At 41.3% G+C, this 25,849-nt stretch overlaps 1 protein-coding gene across 3 annotated transcripts in view; it reads left to right on the forward strand.

Moving 5' to 3' along the window:
- Positions 1–25,849, forward strand: part of DAAM1 (dishevelled associated activator of morphogenesis 1) — a 166,003-nt gene that overhangs the window by 107,721 nt on the left and 32,433 nt on the right. For 2 of the 3 annotated variants that reach the window (XM_046009225.1, XM_046009224.1), the window contains exons 4-16: positions 3,217–3,288; positions 8,357–8,451; positions 10,733–11,066; positions 11,678–11,788; positions 11,903–12,006; positions 13,342–13,408; positions 13,607–13,724; positions 14,165–14,303; positions 14,631–14,689; positions 17,672–17,859; positions 18,398–18,697; positions 19,003–19,110; positions 25,672–25,701. In XM_046009225.1, the coding sequence (XP_045865181.1) occupies positions 3,217–3,288; positions 8,357–8,451; positions 10,733–11,066; positions 11,678–11,788; positions 11,903–12,006; positions 13,342–13,408; positions 13,607–13,724; positions 14,165–14,303; positions 14,631–14,689; positions 17,672–17,859; positions 18,398–18,697; positions 19,003–19,110; positions 25,672–25,701 (1,725 nt within the window). The remainder of the gene's footprint in view (positions 1–3,216; positions 3,289–8,356; positions 8,452–10,732; positions 11,067–11,677; positions 11,789–11,902; positions 12,007–13,341; positions 13,409–13,606; positions 13,725–14,164; positions 14,304–14,630; positions 14,690–17,671; positions 17,860–18,397; positions 18,698–19,002; positions 19,111–25,671; positions 25,702–25,849) is intronic. The other variant, XM_046009226.1, reaches the window with a different exon arrangement.

Here is a 25,849-nt window from a genome sequence, read left to right on the forward strand (position 1 = left end):
GCAATAAAGGATTAGGGAAAAGCAAACTCATTTTTGGCTACTAACACGTTTGAGTTTCTTATACAGTTAAGTGGTAAAGAGTGAAAGGCCAGCTTTGTACTTACTGCATATTGCTTGTGATTCATCTGAGGTCGAATTTTAGGAAAGAGGTTGCCCTGATTCTTTCCCACTGCCTCTGAATTTCCAACGGGATGACCTTTGGCGGCTTACCAGTTTTCTCTTTGCTCTGTTTCCTCCTCACTAACATGAGTGAAATAACAGCGGCTAAGCATAGTGCTTAGAACAGTCAATGTTTGACCCATCCGAAGCTCTGAATGTGTTAGATGTTGCTGTTGCTTTCATTACAACTAATGCGGTCTATACAATCTTGTTTATTTTTCCACTTGTTTCTCTAACAAAGAAACTAGAGGGGCAGCAGATGGCTCAAGGAATAACACGTTAGAGGCTGGTAACACAGGACCTAGGTGCTTTCCAGGAATATCAGACATCTCGACTTGCATCAGCAGTTTCTTTCGTGGACTTCTTAGGGGAGAGTCTTCCCCTCAGCATGTCTCAGTGTCCAGTGCTCTTGAGGGGACCCCCGCACCCTGACAGCAATTGCATTCATCTGTTTCTGGCCCATGGCACTGCATAACTACAGACTCTAGCAGCCGCACAAAGTAGGAGCAGAGAGCTGATTCACAGATGTGTTTCACTTGGCTACTGGAGGACACATCTGTATCAAAGGACCACGGCTGCACAGAGGAAGCTGGAGACACATTGCCAAGATGAAGAACTCTGAGGATCACCCCCAAGGAATATAGTGATAACAGTACTTTTATGAGAAGCTTTTACGTACGTTAGCTCATATGATTTTCTCAACCCTGAGGCATGTGAAGTAAAAATGAAGCTTTCTTTCCCCTGTTTTGACTATAGTATCTAGGTCTACTCTTAATATGTTTACATTACTAAAGCATTTCCAAAGTGTAAAGATTTCTCTCTGTATACTAATCTTCAGCTTCTAAAATGATCTCCTGTTCTGTTAACCATGACTATTAAGCTTGCCATAGACAGGCTCTCAGGGGACCCAAGACACAGGACAGGATTTTGTTGTAATTTTGGAAACTTGCCCTAGTTTGAGGGACTAAAAAGATCTGGCACCTTCTATTTGATTTTATAGGTTCAAATACCATTGGCTATAGCTGTGGGTCTTGGCTTGCTGGATACATTGGGGGTTTTGCTAACTTTAATACTCCATTTTAGGAGGAGAGAAGGGTTCAGCATTTACACTGCCCTTGTAGCTGCTTTATTAATATGTTAAACAGTAACCATGGACTGTTCTAAAAACTCATCAGATTTCCTAAGCTTTTTAAAACCGTGCAAGTGTAATGCAGTCCAACTTCAAAGCTGCTGCTCTAGCCATTGTCCCCATCATCTGGCTTGTTCAGTCTCCAGATGAAATTCGTGCAACTGCTCGAGTTCAGATATCTGTTACTGCCGCCTTTTAAGGCACCATAAGCACTAGTTACTCTGCCTGCTTTTTGTGACTACTTAGCGAATAGTTTTGAAATTACGTTTCTTTTATCTCACCGCAGTAGACCCGCCTAGAAAGATTTGCTTCGAAAAGTGTTTTTGAGGTAAAGTATAGGGCTGAAATTAAAAGCCCCACCTTGAAACTGCTATCCCAAAGACTGAGATTCTGACCTTAGTAAATAGGTAGTAACTACTTCATTGTTCCCCAGCAGCTACATGTACCTGGCCCAGCATCTCTTCCAAGGGGACAGGGGGTACAGTTATAGTAAGGTGCTCTCTGAATGTGAAGTTAGAGAATTCTGAAAATTTCCTCTTGGAGTCTATTGGGTCACACAAATGACTTCTAGCCACATAGGTGTGCAGACATGCCTGCGAAGTTCCAACTACAGTGCCATCTTCTGACAGACTCGGTGTTTATGTGGAGCAGAAGCCACAGCCCCCTGATGTTGCGGGGAGGTGAGGGTTCAGGCTGTGGGCTACAATCCGCAGAGGCCCTGAGGGCCCTGGTGCTGGCTTCAGGTCACCCTGTTTTGTAAGACAAAAGACTGGCCAGAGTAACCTTTAGGAAAGGGTTCCTGCATTCCTTGGGTTCCAGTTCCCGTCAGCTCAGATGCATTTCTCAAACTCACAAGCTGTCACAGCAAGAGGGCTGGGCCTGTGAATAGTGTGTGTGTGTGCTCGTTTTACTTCTATCCATCCAGGGTCAGGCTTTATTCTACCTTTTCATCTGAAGCAGTACCTAGTTTTGGTTACATCAAATGAAACCCTTCAAAATTGTTACTGTTTTCTGGAGTCTGAATAAACTAACTGAAATAGTCTAATTAACAACTGGCCAAATCCTGTGGTCATTCTTAAAGACACTTTTCCTCCTTTTGTGGATTTAATCCAGACGTATAGTTGAGCAATGTTGTCCTCAGTGCTCACAGGACCTAGACATCCTTTGTCCTCACAACAAACACTATGCCCTTCCCAATGTTATTGTGCCCCCGAAGGAAAACAATATCATGCCATGGTGTGGCTAAGTTCCCATTTCAATTCCCCTCTATAGTCAACAATACTGTACAACCTTTTTTTTTTTTTTTTTTTCTTTAAGACAGCGAGCAAGTGGGCAGGCGGGTGAGCCAGGGTGTGGGGGTGGAGGGCAGAGGGAGAGGGAGGGAGAGAATCTTAAGCAGGCTCCACGCCCAGGGTGCAGCCCGACCAAGACCTGATCTCACGCCCTGACCTGAAATCAAGAGTTGGACACTTAGCCAGCTGAGCCACCCATACGCCCCTACTACCAACTTTTATGGTGACAGATGATAGCTAGATTTATTGTGGTTGCCGTTTCACATCATATATAAATGCTGCATCACCATGTTATACCCCTGAAACTAATACAATATTTTATGTCCATTGTTTTCTAATTTTTTAAAAAATATAAATTTAAAAAGTGATAAAATAATAAATTCCCCCTGATTTGTAGTTCAGAAAATGTCCCCTTTGTCATACCTAACTCTGTCTATAGCACTGTCTTCTCCCTTGTCCCTTGGTGAGGGAACAGTCTGATGGTTAGAGCCAACATTTGAAGACCAACATCTTCTATCTCATTGTCTTCTAATGGCTTATCTAGGCCATTGTCTAGACGCTCTGAAAGTCAGATGTGCTTATGGCCGTTGTGCATCTATATCTGGTGGTATATTACGTTTTTTGCTTTCTATTTAGGACCAGGAAGAAAACAAGGGAGCGACAAGTTGGCCTGAATTCTACATCGATCAGCTCAATTCCATGGCTGCTGTAGGTATACTTTCTGTTCAGTGGCACACAGTTTAAAAGGCAAATTTAGCACACAATTGGACAATAAATTCACTTGAGTAAGAACTACCAAATGTCATTATCTTTCCAAACTCCATTCCAAACACTCAGTGTTGCGGGGGGAGGGGGGAGTTGAAAAGGAGGGCAGGAGTGGTACTTGGCAAAATGATTTTTTTCCAGTGTGTTTTACATAAAATCAGCACACACTAAAATATATGTGAATTTAATATTATAAGAGGAAATGTAATCTTAAATCTGGCTTATGTTCAACTTTAACTTGCAGTTGCTCTTACCAGTCATTTGGAGCGTTGTTATGGCAGTAGTAGTCTACACGTTAATAGCATTTTACAATGATACAGTGGAACTGTTCCTTCACTGTTCTTCTCCCATTCTCCTTTCCACCTCAGACTTGCTTAGCTCCTGGATTCTTGATGTTACAGGGCAGCCAGGTGCTCCTTCACTCTTGTAAATAACAAAGGGAGTTTATAGAATAAGTGGTGAATAAAAGACATAAAAATTATGCCGAGATGTCCTTGGGAAATCTTTGGTTAAGTAATTGCTAAAGATGCATTTTCAGTGCCTAAAATATGCCTCTGATCACATGGATAGCTGTGTAATGTCAGCATTCTGAGCACCCTTCAGGGCACGTATTGATCCCAGCTAAAATATGCAGCAGAAAACAAGTCCTCAACCTTTGAGCCTTACTGACTCAAATCCTATTCTTGTCGATAGAAATCAGTGATTGCCCATGGCGCAGCAGTGTTCACCTGTGTGGGTACACTCAGGATTTTAAGATCACTCTGTTCAATTCAACTTTGAGTTAATAATATCCATGCAAGATGATAGCTTCCATAATAAATACTTTTCTCTACCTCTTCCTCTTCTTCCTTTCCCAGGGTTCTTTTGGACAATTAGCTGCCTCATACTTAGGCAAACATTTTAAAAAAAAAAAAATTGTTTAATATTTTGCTGCTGCTGCAAAAGTTAAAAACTGATTAGAATATGTGAATCACTCACACTTTTATTAAACTTTCAGAGACATTGACTTTTAGTAGCTTCCTCTTTTCTAGCTTTTTCTTTGAAGATGCTTCTTTTGCTATTGCACAATGAATAATAAACAGCCTAGTAAATGTGGACAGGGCTGTATAAATTATAGAAGAAACTGCATAAGCTTTTGCCCCGAGGATTTCTAGTCTAAAAGCACTGCAGAAAATAACACCCAACGCCTCCTTGTCCAAGCCATCCTACATTATGGCAAAGATGAGAAAAGAGTGATCTCAGCATTTGTATGAATACGTTAGCAAAGTGTGGGGCTTGTGGCGACCATCAGGGATTTTTCTGTGCACAGCCTGAGCAATAATAACTTAGAGCCACTTACATTTCCTGCATTTGAAGGTTAAGTTCTAAATTCTTGTTCCTGGCTGGTAGGCAAAAAAAGAGCTGTGGGGCAGAAAGTCTTGCTTTCTAATTAAGTCAGCATTGTTTGATGTAACAAGGGAAGTTGCTTCTTTGTTAATGAATTCACTTCTATAAATGGAGAAGTGCTAAATACTATAGCATTTTCTTTTCTTCACACTTTGGGGGCAATTAGGTTAATTTGTCCCATGCCTTGTTTGGAGTCACCCTGGCTCCTTTCCTGCACTAGGTCTGTGATGTGCCAGTATGAGGCACTTCTCTAAGAGCCTTCTTTCTCCTTCGGCCAGCTCCTTGGACAGCCCTGTGCTGCATTCATGAGTCATCTACATTTTAATTATATTTGCTTCCTATTCCAAAATCCTTTCCAAGAGTATCTCAAGGCAATTAAATTGTCAGTCACTTTGCTATTCTTTACGTGCTTAACACCTAACAAAGCTTTCTAATGCTTCTTGAAGGACAGAGGTGGCATCTTTCTAGGGTTAAAGGTAAAAGGCAGTAACAACTCCTGAGTTAGTGAGCCTACAGAACTCCAGTGTATGTAACGAACGAGGCGGTCTGGTGAGACCAAAAACCCTATGCTGAATTTTCTGATTTTCTCACCATATTTGTTGCTACCGCCGCCTACTGTGGCTCTGGCTGGTCTCTCTGCTAACCATATCGGAGATTTCCCAACAATACACAGCAGAGAGCCTGAGACATTGTCCCCGGGGACTGGAAAAACCTACAGTTCCTCCAAATCCTTTCACAGCCTGGCAGCTCAATTTGAGCTCTCTAGCTTAGGGATTTGTTGAAGGGGATTGATCCACGCTGTTACCGTCCTTTGTCTTCAGCATCCCTACCTCTCTGGAGCGTGCAGCATGGGACAGCACGGTTGTTTTAAATCCTTATAAGCACCCGGTGCTGGAAGTGCTGTTTATAGATAAGGAGTCTAGGACTTGGAGAAAGGTTACCTTGCCCAAGGTCATCTAATTAGGAACAGGAGAGCAGGAATGTAAACCTATCAGACTGAGCTCAAAGATTCCATTCTAATTTGCCTCTCACACCTCAGTTTTTTAAAACCCTTTGGCAAGTATAAGAGGCCTGGTAATCCCACCCCCACCTCCTGACTTTTCCGAGGTGGGGCAGGCATCTGTTTTCTTTAATACCTCCAGAGTCCGATGAACAGCCGGGGTCCAGAACTGCAGCACTCAACCGGTCTGCGGAACAAGTTCAGTGACTTTGCGTAAGCTTCTTAACAAGAATGCTTTGTTCTTTAGAGGACCCCAGAGTGATCTGTTGGCTTTTAAAGAGTGAAAAACAGTATCATAAAAGCACAGCCCAACAAGTTCGAGAAGGACATGGGCTTCCTTTGAATGGGCTTCTCCGTGCCCTCCCAGGGAGGAAAGATGAGAGGTGAAGTTCAGCACCTGGAACAGAATGGCTTGTTGATTGCACACCAGTGAAATGTTTCCAACAGGAGTTTAGTACCAGATGCCCAGACAGGAATGATTTCTGTGCCTACTTTGTATCTCTCAGAACTGGATGTTCCAGTGCACACCTTAGTAGCTTTCATCAGATCCTCTACCAGGAGGCGCTTTGCCCTTGGCAAAGGGGCTTTAGAAAGTAGGGATGTCTCCTTTATCTGTGAAAAGCTGCAAATCAAGCCTTCTTCCTAAAGGTGAAGCTTGAAAACTTTAGACTTCAAATAATGGGTTTTATTTTGAAAAGTCATGTTAGAATATCATGTTCATCTGCATACCCTCAGTTTTCTTAGTATAACAAACACAATTTTTTATTCAAATCTAATTGTATCACATACAGAAAAGAGTGTGTTGCCTCTGTTTTAAAAGGAAGGTAATGGTCCTTACACTGGGAAAGGAAATTCTAATTCAATTTTCTTGACTTTTCATAAATCTCCCAGCTCTCCTAGCAAAAGACTTACTGTAATCTGTCTTTATGCAGATGTTCCATCCTCTCCAACATTGTTAAAAGAATAATTACGTGCATCTTTCTTTGGTATTAGTGAACCATAATAAGAAATGTGTGTCTTCAATTTGGGTATAGTTTTGTGTGATTAAGCTTAGGAACAAGCGGTGATGTTCATAAACAGCTTGATTCTGAGCTGCGGATTCAAAGTGATTGCTTCAGAATCTAAATGAGTTCAGCTGTGCCATAGGAGATTAAACATACTTGGCTGGATTCGGGCTGAATTTTCCAGGGAATGGGTCTTACAGAGCCGTGAAGAAATTTATTGGCCATTTCTGCGCACAGCTTCCTCCCCTACCGTCCCTGGTCACAGCTGTCCAGGCACATCACCAGCAAGAAGACAGTGTCAGCAGAAACAGTAACACGTTTGAAAACAAGACTTTACTGATTTTTATTTCGGTTGCCTTAAATGATACTAATATATTTCTTTGGAGTTTTAACCCTCCTAATTGTGAAGTCAAACTTGGGTTTTAGTTCCCATTTAGTTACTTAATACTGATACTATTAACTTGAAAAAATGAAGTCAAGTCACCCTCTGATGATCTGTAGTCCTGAAAGAAAGGGAGAGACTGGATCATGGAGACACAGGGATAAGAGCCAAACCTCCCTTCCCCGCCGCCTCACAATACCCCAGTCTGTTTCCCAGCCATGCATTCTTTCAGAAGTGGTAGCAGGAAGGGAGACTGAGACTAGAATAGCACCTGTTCAGAACAGGATGATGGCAAGGGAGCAGTGGTTCTGTGGGTGAAGGCCCCTGAGGCCGTTAAGACTGGAGGATACTTTCAGTACAACTAGGTGATCATGGGCTCCAAGGAATGGAAAAGACATTGTCACAAAGATAAACCTTACTAGCACCCATGACTGTAATGTCAACTGAGATCTTCCTGAGAGCCTTGCTCTTCAGAGAGCGGCCCATAGACCTGTGGCATCAGCACTGCGTGGGAACTGGTCAGAAGAGCAGCATCTTGAGCTTCCCTGCAGACAGACCAAATTGGAGCCCTCGTTATAGCAAGAGCCCCATGAGATCCATGTGCGCATTAAAGTTTGGGAAGCTCTGCTCAACAGATCCGCAGCTAGGGAGGGTGTAAGCCTCCCACCTGCTCCCTGAAGCACACACTCCACAGCCTCATTTCCAAGGGATGTTGAATCATTTTTAGAACTCAAGTATTTACTCTGAAAGAATTGTTCATCTTAGTATTGGGTCCGATTTGATTGTTCCTGTTAAATGATTTGGCATAACAAAAAGTGTAAAAGATTCTACTTTTCGGCTTGAGGATTACACAAACTGCCATAGTATGATAGTGTCATAGTGTCACTAACTTGAGTTGCCAGAATGCTGTATTTAACTGCAGATCCAACCTTCTTTCTATCAAATATAAATAGTAATGTTTTCATCAGAGTATAGTTATGGTTATATAACTATAGTTGGGCAAGTTAATCTCTACCGAAGATTTCTAAACATTTGAAAGAACATTCAGTGGAGGTTACAAATCTGGAATTCTTAGTACTTTTGCTCTATATTTTGGTTTTATAGTAATCCTAGTAATAGATTTATTAGTTGTTTATTTGTATTAAAAGTGATAGTAGCATGTAATCTGTGGACTTGTCTTGCTTGTATCCTAATTAAATCATAGAATTTGAAGAGGTAACTTCAGTTTTCTTTGCATAGAGAAAATCTCTCCTGGCTTTAGAGAAGGAAGAGGAAGAAGAGAGAAGTAAAACTATAGAAAGTTTGAAGACCGCACTAAGGACAAAGCCAATGAGGTAATTCTTTCCTGGATAGCATGTATTACTTCTCTCCTCTCTCTCTCTTTTTTTTTCTTCTTCTGTCCTTTCTTTCTCCCTTCTTTCCTACCCTCCTTTTTTCTTTCTTCTGCAATAGCCAAACTTTCAAGGAAGTCTTAAAAACCTTCAGTTGAATCATGGGTGAAATATTTTAATCATTGAACATTCAATAAATTGATTTTCTTCAATTAAAAGATATGCAGACAACTGTTAAGATGACATAAATTTAAAAAGAGACTAGCAGGTGTTGGTGCAGATGTGAAGAAATCACAGCCCTTGTACATTGCTGGTGGGAATGTAAAATGGTACAGCCACTTCAGAAAACGGTTGGACAGTTTCTCAGAATGTTAAACATAGTGTTGCCCTATCACCTGTCAATTCTGCCCCTCGATATATAGCTGAGGGAACAGGAGTGTTCATGTTTACAGTATTCATAATGACCAAAAAGTAGAAACAACCCAAATTCTATTAGCTGATGAATGGATAAATAGAAGGTGATATACCCATACAGTGAATTATTATTCAGCTCTGGAAAGGAATAGACTATTGATACTTGCTACAACATGGGGGAGCCTTGAAGTTATTTATGCAGAGTGAAAGAAGCCAGTGAAAAAGGGCAGCATATTGCATGATTCCATTTCAATGAAATGTCCAGAAAACACCAATCCATACAGAGAGAAAGACCAAACCATTCGAGAGAAAGATTAGTGGTTTCTTAGAGTTGGGGAGAGGGGGAAGTGGTCCTTCGGGGATGACAAGAGTGTTCTGAAATCAGATGATGTCAGTGGTTGCACAGCTCTGTGAATATCATTGAATTATACATTTGAAAGTATGAATTTTATGGCATGTGAGTTATATCTCAATGAAACTGTGACTTAAAAATATGGGCAGTCAGCCTCCACTTGTGTATCTCTCACACCTTCATTTTCCATTAGTCTTTAAGTTGGGTTAAGTTTAACTTAAGTTTAAGTTGGGTTGCTTATAGGTAACATTTCATTAACATAGGAGCTGTGAATGAAGCCACTTGATTTAACCAATTGGGCTATATCTGCGTTGTGTGACTGCATGAGATGGCTGGAAAATAAAGATTTCCTTTTCTTTATTTGACTATAAAATGCTAACTAAGAAAAATATATTGATTTATCAAAAATCCTATGCAGTCATATGACAAAGGTTTTGTACCAATCCTAACTACATCAGTATTTTCCTATTTGTGTGTGTGTTTGCATTCTCAGATGTTAATAGGTATCCAAAACTAAGTAAGTTTGGAAATTTCTGGAGTAAGTCATATAAATAAGTTATGTTATTTCTGAAATTTTCAGAGTCTCACGTGTATATGTGCATCGTGATTTTTTCTTATTGATCAGCTTATAAATAAATATAAATAAATACCATGGATATCAATTAATGTGCAGTAATAAAGGCCCACTTTTGTTTTATTTTAGCAGTTTATTTATTTAGTTTTTAAAATAGGCTCCAGGCTCATCATGGGGCTTGAACTCATGACACTAAAATCAAGAGTCATACGCTGTATGGACTGAGCCAGCCAGTTGCCCTTTATTTGTTTTATATATAGGCATTCCCGTAGCATGTCCTACAAAAGAAGGGTTTTGCTACAGAATGTTAGTAATATAAATCATCATTTGACAAGCAAATATCCTGGAGCTTAAGGATGTTCTTTGACTTTCATTGATATGGGTCAGTGGTTAACATAAAGGTGTTTAGGAAGCTATAATAACACAGGACCTTTTTTTTTTTTTAAGATTTTATTTATTTACTTGACAGACAGCGATCACAAGTAGGCAGAGAGAGAGGAGAAAGCAGGCTCCCCGCTGAGCGGAGAGCCCAATGGGGGCTCATTCCCAGGACCCTGGGATCATGACCTAAGCCGAAGGCAGAGGCTTTGACCTACTGAGCCACCCAAGCACCCCTTAACACAGGACTTTAAGACCACATATTCTGAGTGTCTTCTTGTTCTTGATTTACTGTGGCTCTATGATCCATTCATTGGTTTTGTTTCTTATATCGGTTGAGATCTGTTTATCTCAAACAGATTATTTCACATATCTGGTAGAGCTGACCGTTGGGTTTGTGCTGAGGAAAGGGTCAGGAATTCAGAAGACATCATTCATGAGGTCTTTGATACTTCAGGAACTACATCTTCCTTTCTCCTGTCCAGGCAAAAGTTTTCCAGTAAGAGCTATTAGAAAATCATAAAGAGACCCGAGTGATATCCATTTTAACCTTCTTCTTCTGCCAGATTTGTAACCAGATTTATCGACTTGGATGGCCTGTCATGTATTCTCAACTTTCTAAAGACCATGGACTACGAGACCTCGGAGTCTCGAATACATACCTCTCTCATTGGATGTATAAAGGCGCTAATGAACAACTCTCAAGGTCGGGCTCATGTCCTGGCCCACTCTGAGAGTATTAATGTGATTGCTCAGAGTCTGAGCACAGAGAACATTAAAACGAAGGTGGCCGTGCTGGAAATCTTGGGCGCCGTGTGCCTGGTTCCTGGGGGCCACAAGAAGGTTCTGCAGGCCATGCTGCACTACCAGAAGTATGCCAGCGAAAGAACCCGCTTTCAGGTGGGCATGCTCGCTCTTCACTTTGTCATCCACCCCGTCTGACAGGTGCTTTCCTGGCCCTGAAGGGGGATCATCATTTAAGATTCCCCTCTGTGGTGGTGACTCAAGTGTTTCCTTCCTCTTGGGTTTTAGTACTAGAGTAGAATATGCTTTCAGTAGTTGATCAACCTGGGATTTTAGATTTACTGAATTTGAAAATGTGGCCCTGCTTCCTATAACACAACTTTTGAATCCAGTGAATTGCAGTGTTCCCTGAAATTTTACAGGTTACCATTCCTGATTTAGTTATCAATATAAACAGTGAGATTATGTCACCGTATTTATACTCAAATATAAAAAGCAAGCCAAGTCTTTTGTACTTTGTATGCATGTATAAATGGACATAGGTGATGTAAGAATTTTGAAAGTAGAGTGTTTTGAACATATTTTAAGAAAAATAAAAGGTGGCTTTTCTATGGATCCATGTGATTCTGAGTAAACGCAAGATTTAAAACATTTACTTCTGAGTATAAAAATCAAGAAAATGAGTGTAAGATTAGTTTATTATGATTATGATTAATATTAGTTTATTATGATTCCATCCTTTGTTTTTATGTTTGTATCCTTGGTAGACATTAATTAACGACTTGGATAAAAGCACAGGGCGGTATCGAGATGAAGTGAGTCTCAAGACTGCCATCATGTCCTTCATCAATGCAGTGCTGAGCCAAGGTGCAGGAGTGGTAAGAACCTTCCATGCTACTCTTGAAAACATGGATTATTAAAGAATAATCTTGAAAAGGTTTCTGTGAGTCCAAAAAGCATAAATATGTGTTTTATCACCCTTTCACTTTCAGGAAAGTTTGGACTTTAGACTTCATCTTCGCTATGAATTTCTGATGTTAGGAATTCAACCTGTAATAGATAAATTAAGGGAACATGAAAATTCAACATTAGATAGGTAAGTCAGATTGGAATCATCTAAGATAGCTCATGCTTTTTTCCTTGTACATAGTGCCTGTGACTTGCATGTGGCCTTTCTGTAACATAAGGAGTTGGCTCCCGAATATTAGTTCAATGAATGGTGCTTTTGTGTTAAGACTTTGTCAGTGAAAGAAGTAACACATTGTATAGAGAACTTAATGCGGGACGTGGCATCAGACTGAATCCACGTCCTCGTCCTACCTCCTAACTTGCTATGTATTCTGGTCAAGATAGTCAATTTTTCTGAATCTTACTGCTTGGTTCCCCCCCACCAAGAAATAGTGATAATAATGATGATAGTGATGACCACTATCTTTGGTGGGCTGTTATGAAGATTGGCTATAAGACATGGAATCTCTTGGCACCATGAGAGGCATTCTGTGAATGTGATTTTTCACTCTCTTGTTCATTTGCTCTTGTTTGTAATCATTTCACTTTTTCTAAGCTATCCCACTAGCTAGCTCTCAGGCCTTTCCTTCTACTGCACTTCTTCCTCATTCATGCACTCTGAACATGCTCTTCTCCTTGGTAGTCTATGATCGTGTCAAAATACTTTTGCCTCAGGGCCTTTGCACTTGCTATTTTCTCAGCATTAAAAGATCTTACCACGGATGTCTAAATTGCTTATTCCCTTCTTCCCTTCAGAGAGAGGTTTTCCAGCAGTGTGTGTACACAACTCACATCACCTCCCATCATTCTCTTTTCCCTTTACCCTGATGTACTTGTCTTCATAGAACTTATCCTCAGTGTCTAAAATACATAGTAGGGGTTCAGTAAATACTTGAAGGAATAAGTGAATGGCATGAGTATTTCTTTGGTGGTCTTAATTCATCAGTCAGGCAAGTGTAGATATATGGACTTATTTTTCTTTCTTTCTTTCTTTCTTTTTTTAATATTTTATTTATTTACTTGGCAGAAAGAGAGAGAGAGATCACAAGTAGGCAGGCAGAGAGAGAGGGGAAGCAGTCTCCCCACTGAGCCACCCAGGCACCCCCAGACATATTTTTCCATAAGGGAGTCTGTGAGCGGAATCTAGACTTGATTATTTTTGGATTTGATAAGTATTTATTGTCTACTATATACCAGCCATCCTAGGTTTTTAGGTTTGTCTCTTATTGTGATCTCATTTCAGTCAGAGTATGTCTTTTTCCTTAGAACAGTTAAATAAAGGCATCCAAATTTTGTTGTCTTATTTCTTTTAGAGAAATCTCTGAGTATTCAGGAAAGGCCTTCTTATTAATGTCCTAATTCCTATGTGCTTGTGTTTGTAGGATGTTCTACTTTTAATAGCTTCTCTTTTATTGGATTTCAGACATTTAGATTTTTTTGAAATGCTCCGAAATGAAGATGAACTAGAATTTGCCAAAAGATTTGAACTGGTAGGTATGCTCACGATTATTCTGATTTAATTTATCAGCTCCTGGAATTTCCCTATTGTGTGTTGAGTGGACAAGGACTGGGTATAATCCTCTGCCCATGTGGCAGGATTAGCTGATTGCCTTGGATTTGCTTACCGTGCTTTGCAGATATTGAGGATATTGGCTGTTTGACTTAGATTTCTTTTTCATATGGAATAGGTTCACATAGACACAAAAAGTGCAACTCAGATGTTTGAACTGACCAGGAAGAGGCTGACCCATAGTGAAGCTTACCCTCACTTCATGTCCATCCTGCACCACTGCCTCCAAATGCCTTGTGAGTGTGTTTGTGACTTACACGTGTGTTTTCCGAATGTGTTTGGACGTCATCCAAAGGGCTCTGTCTTCTGAGCAGTACTGATTAGGTTGGGTGCACACCAGGGATTCCATACCTTGGTTTTGTGACAGTCCAGAGTGTCTCCACACAGCTCCAATTGTGAGCTGTGTATTGTGACATTCCAAAACTGAAGTGAATTATAACCTAGTTTGATTTTAAAAATAAATATATGCCTCATGACACATTTCGAAAAGGCTAGAAAGTGCCTCTCAATCACATAAGTGCTCACTGCATGTCAGAATTCCAGAAACTTTGGGAAGTGCTGGTGCAGATATAAACATCTCTGATTCTGTGGCTCTGGTGGGTGACCACTATTGAAAAATATTCATCCTAGTTTAGAAACAACTTGAAGTATTTTCCACCATTCTTTTCTTTTTTAGATAAGAGAAGTGGCAACACCGTTCAGTACTGGCTACTACTAGATAGAATTATACAGCAAATAGTTATTCAAAATGACAAAGGACAGGACCCCGACACCACACCTTTGGAAAACTTTAACATTAAGAATGTCGTACGAATGTAAGTTTCTTATTTTGCGGTCTGTGAGATAAGAGTCACCATGTAAGACATTTATTTTTTCCCTGCTTTAAAATAGCAGCTGGGGGAACTGAAATGTTCTAGACGTCAAATATGAGTGTGTGTGTGTATATATATATATATATATATATATATATATATATATATATATATATGTAATATATCTGAGTAACATCCGGGTTTAAATGGGCTTCAAGCATATTGAGGGCTTTCTGTGCAGTGGACTATTTTTGTACCTAGAGAGCATGTATTTTGGCAGTGGGCCTTTTATGTTTTTTTGTAATGAATACTCCTTTAACTATTATACAGGTTGGTTAATGAAAATGAAGTTAAACAGTGGAAAGAACAAGCAGAAAAGATGAGAAAAGGTAAATAATGAGGCCCCGACAAGAGAAGAGGCCGTGTTACTGGTTAATTGGGCAGCTCTGCCCTCTGTATATTTTAGAAATTTGCGTTAATACTTCTTCCTGACTTTAGTGCATCAAACAGTCTTTCCTTTTTCCATGTCTTAGGGGCATTTTTGCCTTGTTTTCTCTTGAGTCGAGCTATTTTAGTTGTCATGCTGATTGCCAAGTATTTTATCCCTTTATTATAATTATGTAAATTTTTTTGGAAGAGCTTGTAGCATTTGGTGTTTGGTATTCATTGATTCAAATTTTCTTAACTACTGCTCCTTCCAGCCCTCCCTGCCCCCCCCATAACTGTTTGTTAAGTCACGCTAGGTTTTAAGAAATGTAATAAAGAGCAGCAGGGATGACCCAGAATTTTAAAAGGGAAACCCAGGCCACTTGGTTTCAGCAGCCCCGTTTGCCATGTGACCTTAATTTGGTACCAGTTAAAAAAAGAAAAATCATGTAGAAAACCACTGACCGTCGTAGATATATACATTATGAGACTTTCACAGACCAGCTCTTGGGGGGTATTTGAATATGTCTTTGGTATTAACACTCAGCATCAAATGCCAGGAGGGTCGTTTATGCCTATTGCTGTGCCAGCGCAGAGAAGGGACATGGGTTGCCCCACTTCCTTCAGAATACAACAACTGAAGTTGGCCCTTTTGTAACAACAGTCCTATTCCTGGCCTCTGCTCTTTCACTATGCTGGTTAACTGACTTCCTTTTCCTGGTCCAAGTTAGTTAGCCACAGCCAGTGCAACACAATAGCACTCACCCCGATATTTAGTGTGTTGAAAAGAGGGTCCAAGAGATGCCAAAGCATTTCCTTTTCCCTCATCACATTTGTCCTTTTCCATTGAGCAGAAAAGCAGAGCCACCACTGCTAGCAGGAAATAGCATGTATGAAGTACATTTATATTACAGGTTCCTCACGTAAGGAACATTGCTCTCACGTAAGCAAGGTTCCCACGTACATTTTTTTATTAATAGATTCCAGAAACTGTCATAGAAAGAAGAGAAACACTGACTAAGAGGTTGGGGTGAAGAGAGATTATAACAAAGAGAAGATGATCGGGGGGGAACTCTAGGGGTGCCCTCTAGAGCATGGGGATTCAAGGGTGCAAGCTGAGGAGAGTATGTAGGACAGAAGCTTTGGAGTCATTCATTTGTTCCGTGGATGCTTGTCTAATGCCTGTATGTATCAGGCACTGTGCTGGGCTCTGGGTGCGTGAGTAGGCAGTGACGTCCTCTTCTCCACTCTTCTTCCTCTGTGAGATGCAGATTATACCCAGCGCACAGAGCTGTTACAAAGATTAAATGACAAAGCAAATAAAGAAGCTTCAATGTAGTGCCTGGCTCATACGGTTGCACAGTAAACAATAGGGACTGTGAAACAATAGGGACTGTGGTGGGATTCTCCCCGCTTAGGTGGTACCAGAGATAATGGCCAAGGTCAGTGAGGTCACAGGGAGAGTATAAAAAAGGAGGTACTGTAGATAAAATTTATTCTTCTCTGAAAGCTTCAGGTAGCAAGGATGTATTAAAGATGAATCGGGGGGGTGGAGGCTGTGAGGAGATGGGAAGTTCTTTGGACCTGGAAGGTAGAAATAAATTGGTATCCTTTGTGGAAAGAAGCCTTTTGGCAGCAGCTTCCCAGACCTGGTTATATCTGAGTCATCTGATGGGCATTTGAAAACCAATTCCTAAGCCTTGTGCCCCCAACCACAGAACAGACTACCAAAGTGTTAAAATCTCTCAGGTGGTTCTGAGGCACAGCTGGGTTTGTCAAAGCTTCCTGACCAGTGATCAGAGACAAGTCTTACAGTTGTCGAAGAGGAATGAAGTGGAGGTAAAAGAGGAGAGTGGGGTGCAGGGAGGTCATTTTTAGACACATCTCAGAGGAAGTCAGGGGTGCACCCCGCACAGCAGCAGAGCGGACTGGTGGTTATCTTGACTCCAAGGCTTTCTAGTGGCTTGACCTCTTCTCTGTGAACTGAGTTGGGGGGACTCAGAAAGTAAGAGACAGAGAAAGCAAGAATTTAAATGTGTTACCAGATTCAGAAATAGAGACCAATTCTGCCCCAGTGGATTATCTCTCTAGTGGGTTTACTAAATAGAAGGAGTAGGAATCGGGGCCAAGTATTTGAAATAAAAATCTGCAGCCTAAACTTCATAAGTCTTTTTTCCCAAAGCCCCTCACTCCTGTGAGGGCTGGAGTCAGCAGGCATATTGGCAATGTAAATAAGCATTAGGCTAAATTGGATGTCTTGTTCCATTAGAGCAGGATTGGGAAGTCAGTAAAACTACAGCGGACACCTAATAGTTCTCTCCCCACATTATGGTGCTTCTCACGCTCTGCCCTTCAGGTTTTTAATGCTGAGATGATAACATTTGCTTTCACAAGTTTTAAGAATTATTTGTCAGAAGCTTGAAATACTTCAAGTCCAAGTAGCCTTCTGAGAGGAGAACAGGAGAAGGGACTCCGTGTTGGGACAGACATGGTCTGACATCAGCATGTCCTCACAGAGCAAGATCTTCCCTTTCAGCCCTGTGCTCGTTGGACATGAGCCAGCAACCTAGCTAATAAACAGTGGCTTCTCTGGTTCTCATTTCTAATTTGTGAAAAGAGGCCCTTTTAATATTCGTTTTCCCTAGAGTGATTAAAGGGCCATTTTTATGGCAGGATCCTGAAGTAAGTACCAACCCGGCCCCATTCTCCTCCGCAAATAGGTGCTCACACTTTAGTGTCTCTTCTGTAGCTAATAATGTTCGTCTAAGGACCCCTCCAAGTACTGACACCACTGCGCCCGCGAGCTGCTCCCTTTGATGGAGAAGAGGAATAATATTTACCTAATAAAGAGCCTCACAATCATCCGCAGCCAATTTTCTGTTTAGAGAAAGCGCTTCCACTTTGAAGAGTCCCCTGTTTCCATGTCCCGTTGTTTTCTTGTGTAGAGCACAATGAATTACAACAGAAATTGGAAAAGAAGGAGCGTGAGTGTGATGCCAAGACCCAAGAGAAGGAAGAGATGATGCAGACCTTAAATAAAATGAAAGAGAAACTTGAAAAGGAGACTAGTGAGCATAAGCAAGTCAAGCAGCAGGTGGCGGATCTCACAGCACAGCTCCATGAGCTCAGCAGGGTGAGCGCGGTGAGGGCCGGGCGGGCGGTGGGCCGGGGCTTGGCAGCTGCCGAGGCCTCACTTACCCTGGAGCCCCTCACCTTAGGCAGACAGCTTCTGCCTGGGGGATAAATCCCGGTGATTTATCAAAGGGGTTGGAAGACTCGATGCCTCTGCTATCGTGTGGGTTAGGCAGCAGAGACGATGTGAGGGTGTACGTTTCTAATACAGGTCCTCTCATCAGAGCAGAGGGACTCACGCTGACTTCTCGAAATGAAAACTGATTTTGTGAAAACCAGACCATGATGTTCCAAGAAGTGAGACATATGTGAATGAGCACTTTACAAATTAGCCCTGAGGTTCCAGATACAAAGGACTGACTCAGTTGTCCCTGAAGAGCCTAACGCCCATTTGATTTACTGCCCCTGCAAACCCATCTTCTCAGAAGTGTGGATTTCTCTATAATATACATTGTAGGCAAAGTTTCAGACTCTCAGAATCATCCGATATATTTACTTCTTCCGCTGACCTTTTGTCTTTTTTTTTTTAACCTTTTCAGAGAGCCATCTGTGCTTCAATCCCAGGCGGACCCTCACCTGGAGCCCCAGGGGGGCCCTTTCCTTCCTCTGTACCAGGATCCATCCCTCCGCCCCCACCACCTCCACCCCTGCCAGGTGTAATGCTTCCACCTCCGCCCCCTCCCCTTCCTCCAGGCGGCCCTCCCCCTCCCCCAGGGCCACCTCCCTTAGGAGGGATCCTGCCACCTCCTGGTGCTCCACTGGGGCTGGCACTCAAGAAGAAAAACATTCCTCAGCCCACAAATGCCCTGAAATCCTTCAATTGGTCTAAGCTGCCCGAGGTAAGCCCTTTGTTCTAATTTTCCCTCTAAGGGATAGCATTAGGAGCTCACAGGGTTGTGCCTGCAAAGGGAAACAGTCCTGGCCGTTGATTTCATTTTCTAGTATGGACTCGGGTTCTCGCTAGCTCAGATATTTACATGATAAAACAGGACTAAATGGCATGTTGTCTGAAGCCAGCCCACTTTGAGCATCTGGTAAAATGAAAAATTGGGGATAGGAGCACTTTGAAAAAAGAAAAATCACCGTGTCTCTTCTTTTTGTGTATGAACTATAACTCTAGCACTTATTAACTTGTTGTTTGCAGAATAAACTAGAAGGAACAGTATGGACTGAAATTGATGATACAAAAGTCTTCAAAATTCTAGATCTTGAAGACCTGGAAAGAACATTCTCTGCCTACCAAAGACAGCAGGTAACAACATGTGCTCTCCAAGATGCTAAAACAATAAAAAAAATCATCCTTGTGCGTGGTCCCTGGGCCATCTCTCACCCCATGATGTGATAGGCATCTTAGTTCTAGGCTGTTGGGTCTACCCTGGTATGTTCCTGACAAGTAGCGTGGTGTGTGTGTGTCCACATGTGTGTCTTGGTGCCTGTCAGTTGTGTGTGTGAACGTGTTGAAGCTCATACCCTGGTGTGTGTTCAAGACCTTACCTCCTTTGGTGGAGGCAGTTGTTTATATTATTATTATCACTTGTACCTAGTCCAGAAGGGTCACCAGGAGAAAATAGTACTAGGAGAGCTACCTAACTTGGATTGTCCCCTCATGGGGTGTGTTTCTCAAGCCATTTTAGTATATCTGGCTTTTAAATATTTGTATCAAGTGGTTTTTATCAGAAGTGGACAGCTCTGAAGTAGGTGGAACTTTTAGAAGTGCAGAAGTTTGTAAATAACTATAACTTGGCAGCTAGCTAGAACCTCGGAGAGGAATTCTGACTGTATGTCATGAACCTGATAGACTCAGAAGTGGTGCTGGGAAGGCGGAGCTAGTTGGTGGATGGCACTGATACAGAGGACCAGAGAAGCTTCTGGAACATGAGCAAAGCATTTGTGATACTAGTGAGAATACTAGTGGTACGTGTAGCTTGCTGGCTGGCTGTGTCGATGTGACCAGGTAGCGAGCATGATGCCGTAAGCCCCAGTACCATCCGGGTGGTACTTCTTACTCCTAGAGATGGCATCTTAGTAGATCCTCCTAGTGGCAGACCAGAAGAGGTCACAGCAAGGTGGCTGGGTACAAAGAATTTCAGAAGAACAAGGAACAGGTGGAGTAGGGTTCCAGACAGACACCTGGGAAGGGCTACATTGTGTCCTGGAGCATGAGCAGGAAGATTCTTCAGGGTGACCAAAGAGATGCTGCAGAGAGCAGAACAGGTCTTACTAGGAATGCACGGATGGCAGGCATCTGCACAAGGGCTTTCCTTGGGCTTTGCTGGGAGGTCTTTAATGCCTGCAGGACTCATGCCCGGGCAGGGCGGGGGGCATCCTCAGACAAGCTGAACACTTCCTAGTTTGCTTAGGCGGGGCCTGGTTCCCAAGGAAAAGTGTCTCAGAACAGAACAGGCAAGCATCAGGAGAAGATGGGCTGAGGCTGGGGAGAAGCAAAAGCTGACACATTTTTATTTCAAAACCTTTGATGCATCTGAACTTGAAAAGGTAGTGTATGCCTTTTAGTCAGAATATTTCACCGAGAGGGAAAGCTTCTCTGTAGTGCATTTTATGCTATGCTAGTAAAGTACGAAAATGCAGATGGTTGACTGTTATGGTAGCATGACCCTAAAACAGGAGCCTTCAGCTGGTACCTCCCGCCCTCCCCCATAAGTATGAAGCAGTTGTACACACAAAATAAAGGAAAACAAAGAAAAAGACAGTAAGACATGCCCAGTAGCTTTCAAAGGACCCCTCGTATGGCAGGTGCTTGGATCAGGCTTGTTCCTGATTGGCTGCGATGGGCCTCCTCTCTCTGGCTCTCTCTGCTGACCCAGGAAGGTGTTCTCTGGGCGACATTTTAGCAAATTTCCTGGTAGAAATGATCTTCTGACCTCATTGCTCATCCAGTTGATTTCCCACTTCAGTTTTAGTCACTAACACTGGCCCATTCTGGATGTCTACGATGAAGGTTTGGGAATTCAGAAAAGTAAATTAAAGGAAGGGAAAACAGCAGTTATTCCAAATGCTGTTGTTCAAGTCTGAGCCTGTAGGCTGCATTTATTATGAGGGCAGGTGGTTAAAAGACCCAAGTTTACAAGACTCGTAATTAACAGGCTTTCAACAGAAGGTGCAGAAGGATGCTGCCAAAGTGCTCTGGGACAAATATGTGGACAGTTCTCAAGAGCTCTGGGAGATAGGGTTGTAGAAAGCCTAGCAATTGGGTAATTGTCTCCTAGCAACCAGTTGCTGTTTAAGTAATCAGTAGTCATTCCCGTCAGTATAGACCAGAGCATTTCAGTTGTACTTAACACTAAGTAGACTGGTAAGTAGAATCATTTGTGACATTTTCAATAGCACTTCCTGGAAAAAAAATTTCAACACACTTGGCTCAGCTTAATTGAAGTATGTTTCCCCTCTTGGTGCAAGAATTTGAGATGAGATTTTTAAACCATAGATATATTTCCCAAATGAAGGTAATTTGAGCCATTTTATTGAGTTTATTACATGTTGAGAGACCAAAAAAAAAAAAAAATCTAAAGATGCAGACATTCTAGTAGAAATATGTAGGACAGAGTAAAGGAAATAGGGTGTCTGTCATTGCATGTTCCCTAGTCTCCTATCTAATGGCAATGTCTAAGACCCGTGCATTTTCATTTTAATCTTGGCAGTGCACTATGAAATTATCATCACTCTTGAACTGCTCTCTTTTCCACTCCCAAATGAATACTGGGAGCCTATTTTTTTCTATGGTATCTCCTCTTTCTTCTCTCCAGTTATAAAACCCTGGTCAGATTGCCTGAACTTCAGCCAGTTGCTTGAGCAAGTCAGTTTCTCAGGCAGAAGAACATTTGAATGCCATTAGTTGCATGCCTGTAACAAGAACACTACACAGAGTAAGACTTTGAACAAAATCTCAGATATGAGATTAGTATAATTTAGGTGAACACTGATTTATGATATTTAGGAGAGATTTTATATACATATGTGCATATACACACAAAAATGCCCAGTTGATCTGAGAAATATTTTATCATTAAAATCAAAAAGATATTTATAATGTCTGCTTTGTATATGAAATACTTCAAAGGTTGCAGATGTATTAAACTGTTACACAGATGTACGAAGCAACTTGCCATATAAAAGCAAAGCGGAGGACAGTCTGCAAACAACCATAATATAGACTAAAAAATGGCAATATTAAGTATCTGTTACATTTTTGGTGCTGAATACAAAATACACAGTCCCAGTCTCATCAACCCCAAAATTTAATTCTTGAGGCACTCTTCTACTTACTTTTTTATTTAACCCTCATGCCAGCTCTATGAGGTATTATTACTGTCTCACCAATAAATAGAAATAGTGCTTGGTATATATTCAGTGTCTGAACAGGTGGGACAGCCAGGTTACAAGTGGTGTAAATTCTCAATTTCACTTGGTTCTTACTCGGTGCTCTTGTTGGTGATGAAAGTCAGGCTTTGTAAAGATTGTCTGTAATCGCAGTTTTAAGAATAAGACCATTTCTAGTCAGGATTTTTTTTTTTTTCAGTGTGGATAGCAAAGGTGTGCAGAGCTGATTATGTAGGCTTATGTGCCCCATGAAATGGAATTTAATAGCAGGCAGTTATTCCCCTGCTTACATTCCAGAAGTTCATTTGAAAGTCAAATTCTTGAATCTCGGAACCTTATTTTCCCATTGAAACTGTATTATGCGTGATTTCCAGGCCAACCACAAAAGACTTATTTTAATACATAATGTGCGTTGCATAGTAGTACTGTTTCAGATAGAGTTAAACAATATTCATTTTGATTTTGTGGGAAATTTTCCTGTTGAGATGTTATAAATTCATCTCCCTATCTGTGGAGTTGGGAAGAGGAAAGTGAATGTCCCATTTACCTAAAGGGAGTCATATCTTTGTAACAATAAAGTACGTATCTCCATTCCTTCTCAGTTCTTTGCCTGAGGACACTCCTTTAGCAGCATGTAGTATAACAGTATAACATTTGAAAGCCTCTCTGCTCTGATTTAGGGAACAAAGGATAACTGTTATCCCAAGCTCCTGAATCTGACCTCTCCTGCTAATATGTAATAGACAAGTCATCCTTGGGCTCCCATTTGGAACATTCAATGCTTTCTTCTCATTTTTTTTTAATATAAATGATCAAAGAATTTTTCTTTCTTTTTACATTTTCATTATTCTGTAGATCTAGATTTTACATTGAAAAATTATGAATTAGAATATTTATTTCAATAATCTTGGCCCTTAGCCACAGCACATATAGAAAGAAAATTATGAATGATGGTTTTTCTTAAAACCAAGTATAAGGTAGAGACTCTGTAATTGACTCCATGGTAAGAATTAATTAAAGGCAAGGTTTTGTACAAATAGTATATATTTCTATGAATAGTATGTATTTTTCTAGAGAGGGGTCCTTGCTTTTATCAGATTTACAAAGGGACCTCAACCTCAAAAAGATTAAGAACCATTGAGGTAAGGATTATTATTATCTGTGAAGTGTTGAGGCATCCTGTCGTTGCAGAACTTTATCTCTAAGAATCTGTCAGCATTGGTTCCTGAAAATGCAAGTCCCAGCTTTCTGTTTCCCAAAGGCCTACACCAAAAATCATCTGAAAAAATCAGACATCCTATTAGGTAGAACCAAATATAGGGGATCTTATGGTGTTTGGCCCAAGCCAATTAGGGAATAATTTAGAAGATTCAAGAAGAATGGTAACTTATTTGAAAGAGGCCTGGAAGCATCATTATTTTTAACATACTGCATCTAATAAGCTTTGTGATTTTATTTAAAATGTGTTGGTTAAAGGACCCCTAAAGAAGGGAAATCTTTTTTTTTTTAATTTTTATTTATTTATTTGACAGAGAGAGATCACAAGTAGATAGATAGAGAGGCAGGCAGAGAGAGAGAGAGAGAGAGAAGCAGGCTCCCCGCTGAGCAGAGAGCCCAACGCGGGACTTGATCCCAGGACCCCGAGATCATGACCCGAGCCACCCAGGCACCCCAAGAAGGGAAATCTTAAGGCTAACAATTAACTAAAGTCTCCCATGGCCTTCCTAATCCTTACTCTGGAAAGTTAAGATACCTTACTTAGCTATTAACTGTTACCCATACTCCTGCTGCTGGTAACAAATGGGAGATCCGGACCAGCTGTTCTTCAACTCTGTGGAAAAAGAGAGCAATAGGAGAAAAAAATGGGCTTGATCATCAGCCTGAAAGATAATTGTATAATAGCTTCCAAGTACCACGCTCACACGTGTGTGTCAGGTACTGTACAAAATGCTTTCCATGAATCATCATGTTTAATCATCACAATAATAATCCAGTTCTTAATTCATTTTGCAGATAGTAAGCCTGAGCTGCAAACCTCACACCCAATCAGTGATAGTTGCCTAATTCCATAGCCCACTACAGTGAAGGTCGGAAGTCTTAACTTTCTGGCGGTGGGAACTTATGGAGAATAAGTTGCTAGAGAACTTCATAGAAGTTTTTTCTTGGAAGGCCAGACAGTAAGAGCTGGATCTAAATTCAACTTGTCTCTTTAAGAGAGAAATGTAGGATAAGATGACCTCATGGAATTCACATTACCATAGTTTTTTCTGCCCTTGGAAGGAGACACTGCTTTCACAGGGCAAGTGTCCTAAGGAGTTTCAGAGTAGAAAACCTGGTTGTTAAAACTGGGACAAAAGAAAAGTGTGGCATCAGAGAAGCAAGGTTTCTTGTGGATATCAACTTATTTTGAAATGCCATTCTAGAGAAGCAATCCGTCTTTGAATGGGTAGAGCAGAAGAGGGACACGTTGTGCTTCCCACTGCAAGAATGATGTGGAACGGCTCATCTTAGCTATGCTGCCAGGGCCGGTGCAGCCTTGAGGAATCTGCTGAACAACTGCTGGTTGTGCAAGCCGTTGGCCTGAGAGCTGGGGTGTGTTTTGTACACCAAAGCTTCACTCCTTCACTCATTCCAGCACAGCAGAAACATGTAAAGAAAGCTGGAACTTTCTCTTAACGTGTCAGTTGCTTCTCCCTCTTTCTCTTCTTTGCTCCAAGTCTCATCTGGAGTATTTCAGGAAGAGGCTGCTGACCTTGTGTGCTTGAACAGCCCTGAGGCAGCTGGGACAGGGCCACCAAGGGCCTGCACACAACATGATCACGTATTGTCTCTTAATTGCACATTCTGTCTTTTTCCTCATACCTACCCACAGTGCCACCAGGCATTGTTTGGACTCAGGGATCCTGAGGATTAACATTACTGACCTATATTGTTGAATTTGTCTTTTGTATTTTCTTAATCCTTCCTTATGGCACAAGAAGACAGGAGATTATTTCAACAACATCATTCCCCCCCCCCACCCAAAAAGCAAATTTTGCTGGTAGGACATTACCATGGGAGTAGTTTCCTCAAGTTGATGGAATTGATTGATATTTTTCTGCTTCAAGTAAAAATCATCGTGTAGAATAAATGGAGCCCATTTCTCTTTCAAAGAGAATTTGTTCCTTTCCCAACTTGGGTCTTTCTGGGGTGTCTAAGTCCTTTCTTCTCTAAATTTGATTTGCCCGCAATGAAAATGGTGTACTGCGCATGTCATTTTTCTCTCTCCAGAATGCTTAGTTCGCACTCTTCATTGTATTCTCAGTCAGACTCTCCCATCTTCATCAACTCTCATGGCTAGTCCTTGGGGCATGAATCCTCTCTTACCCTGTGTCACTGATTTCCTTGACTGGTTTCACTTTCTCCCACTTGTTGCTGTAATTTCTGAACTGCATGTGTCTGATTTGCCTTTTCCATGCCTCTGCCATGGCTGTAGGATTTCTTTGTGAACAGTAACTCCAAGCAGGTAAGTAAGCAACTCCCTAAACTTTGCTTACTATAACTTCTTGGCTCAACATAAGCTCAAAATGTCTCGGTTATCCAATTTTTTTTTTCCAGATAGTGTAACTCAGGGCCTATGTAATTCTGCGTTGGGTTCAACTCTTAACTGATAC

Source organism: Meles meles, chromosome 6 (genome assembly GCF_922984935.1).
Source record: "Meles meles chromosome 6, mMelMel3.1 paternal haplotype, whole genome shotgun sequence".
In the NCBI taxonomy this organism is placed as follows: Eukaryota; Metazoa; Chordata; class Mammalia; order Carnivora; family Mustelidae; genus Meles; species Meles meles.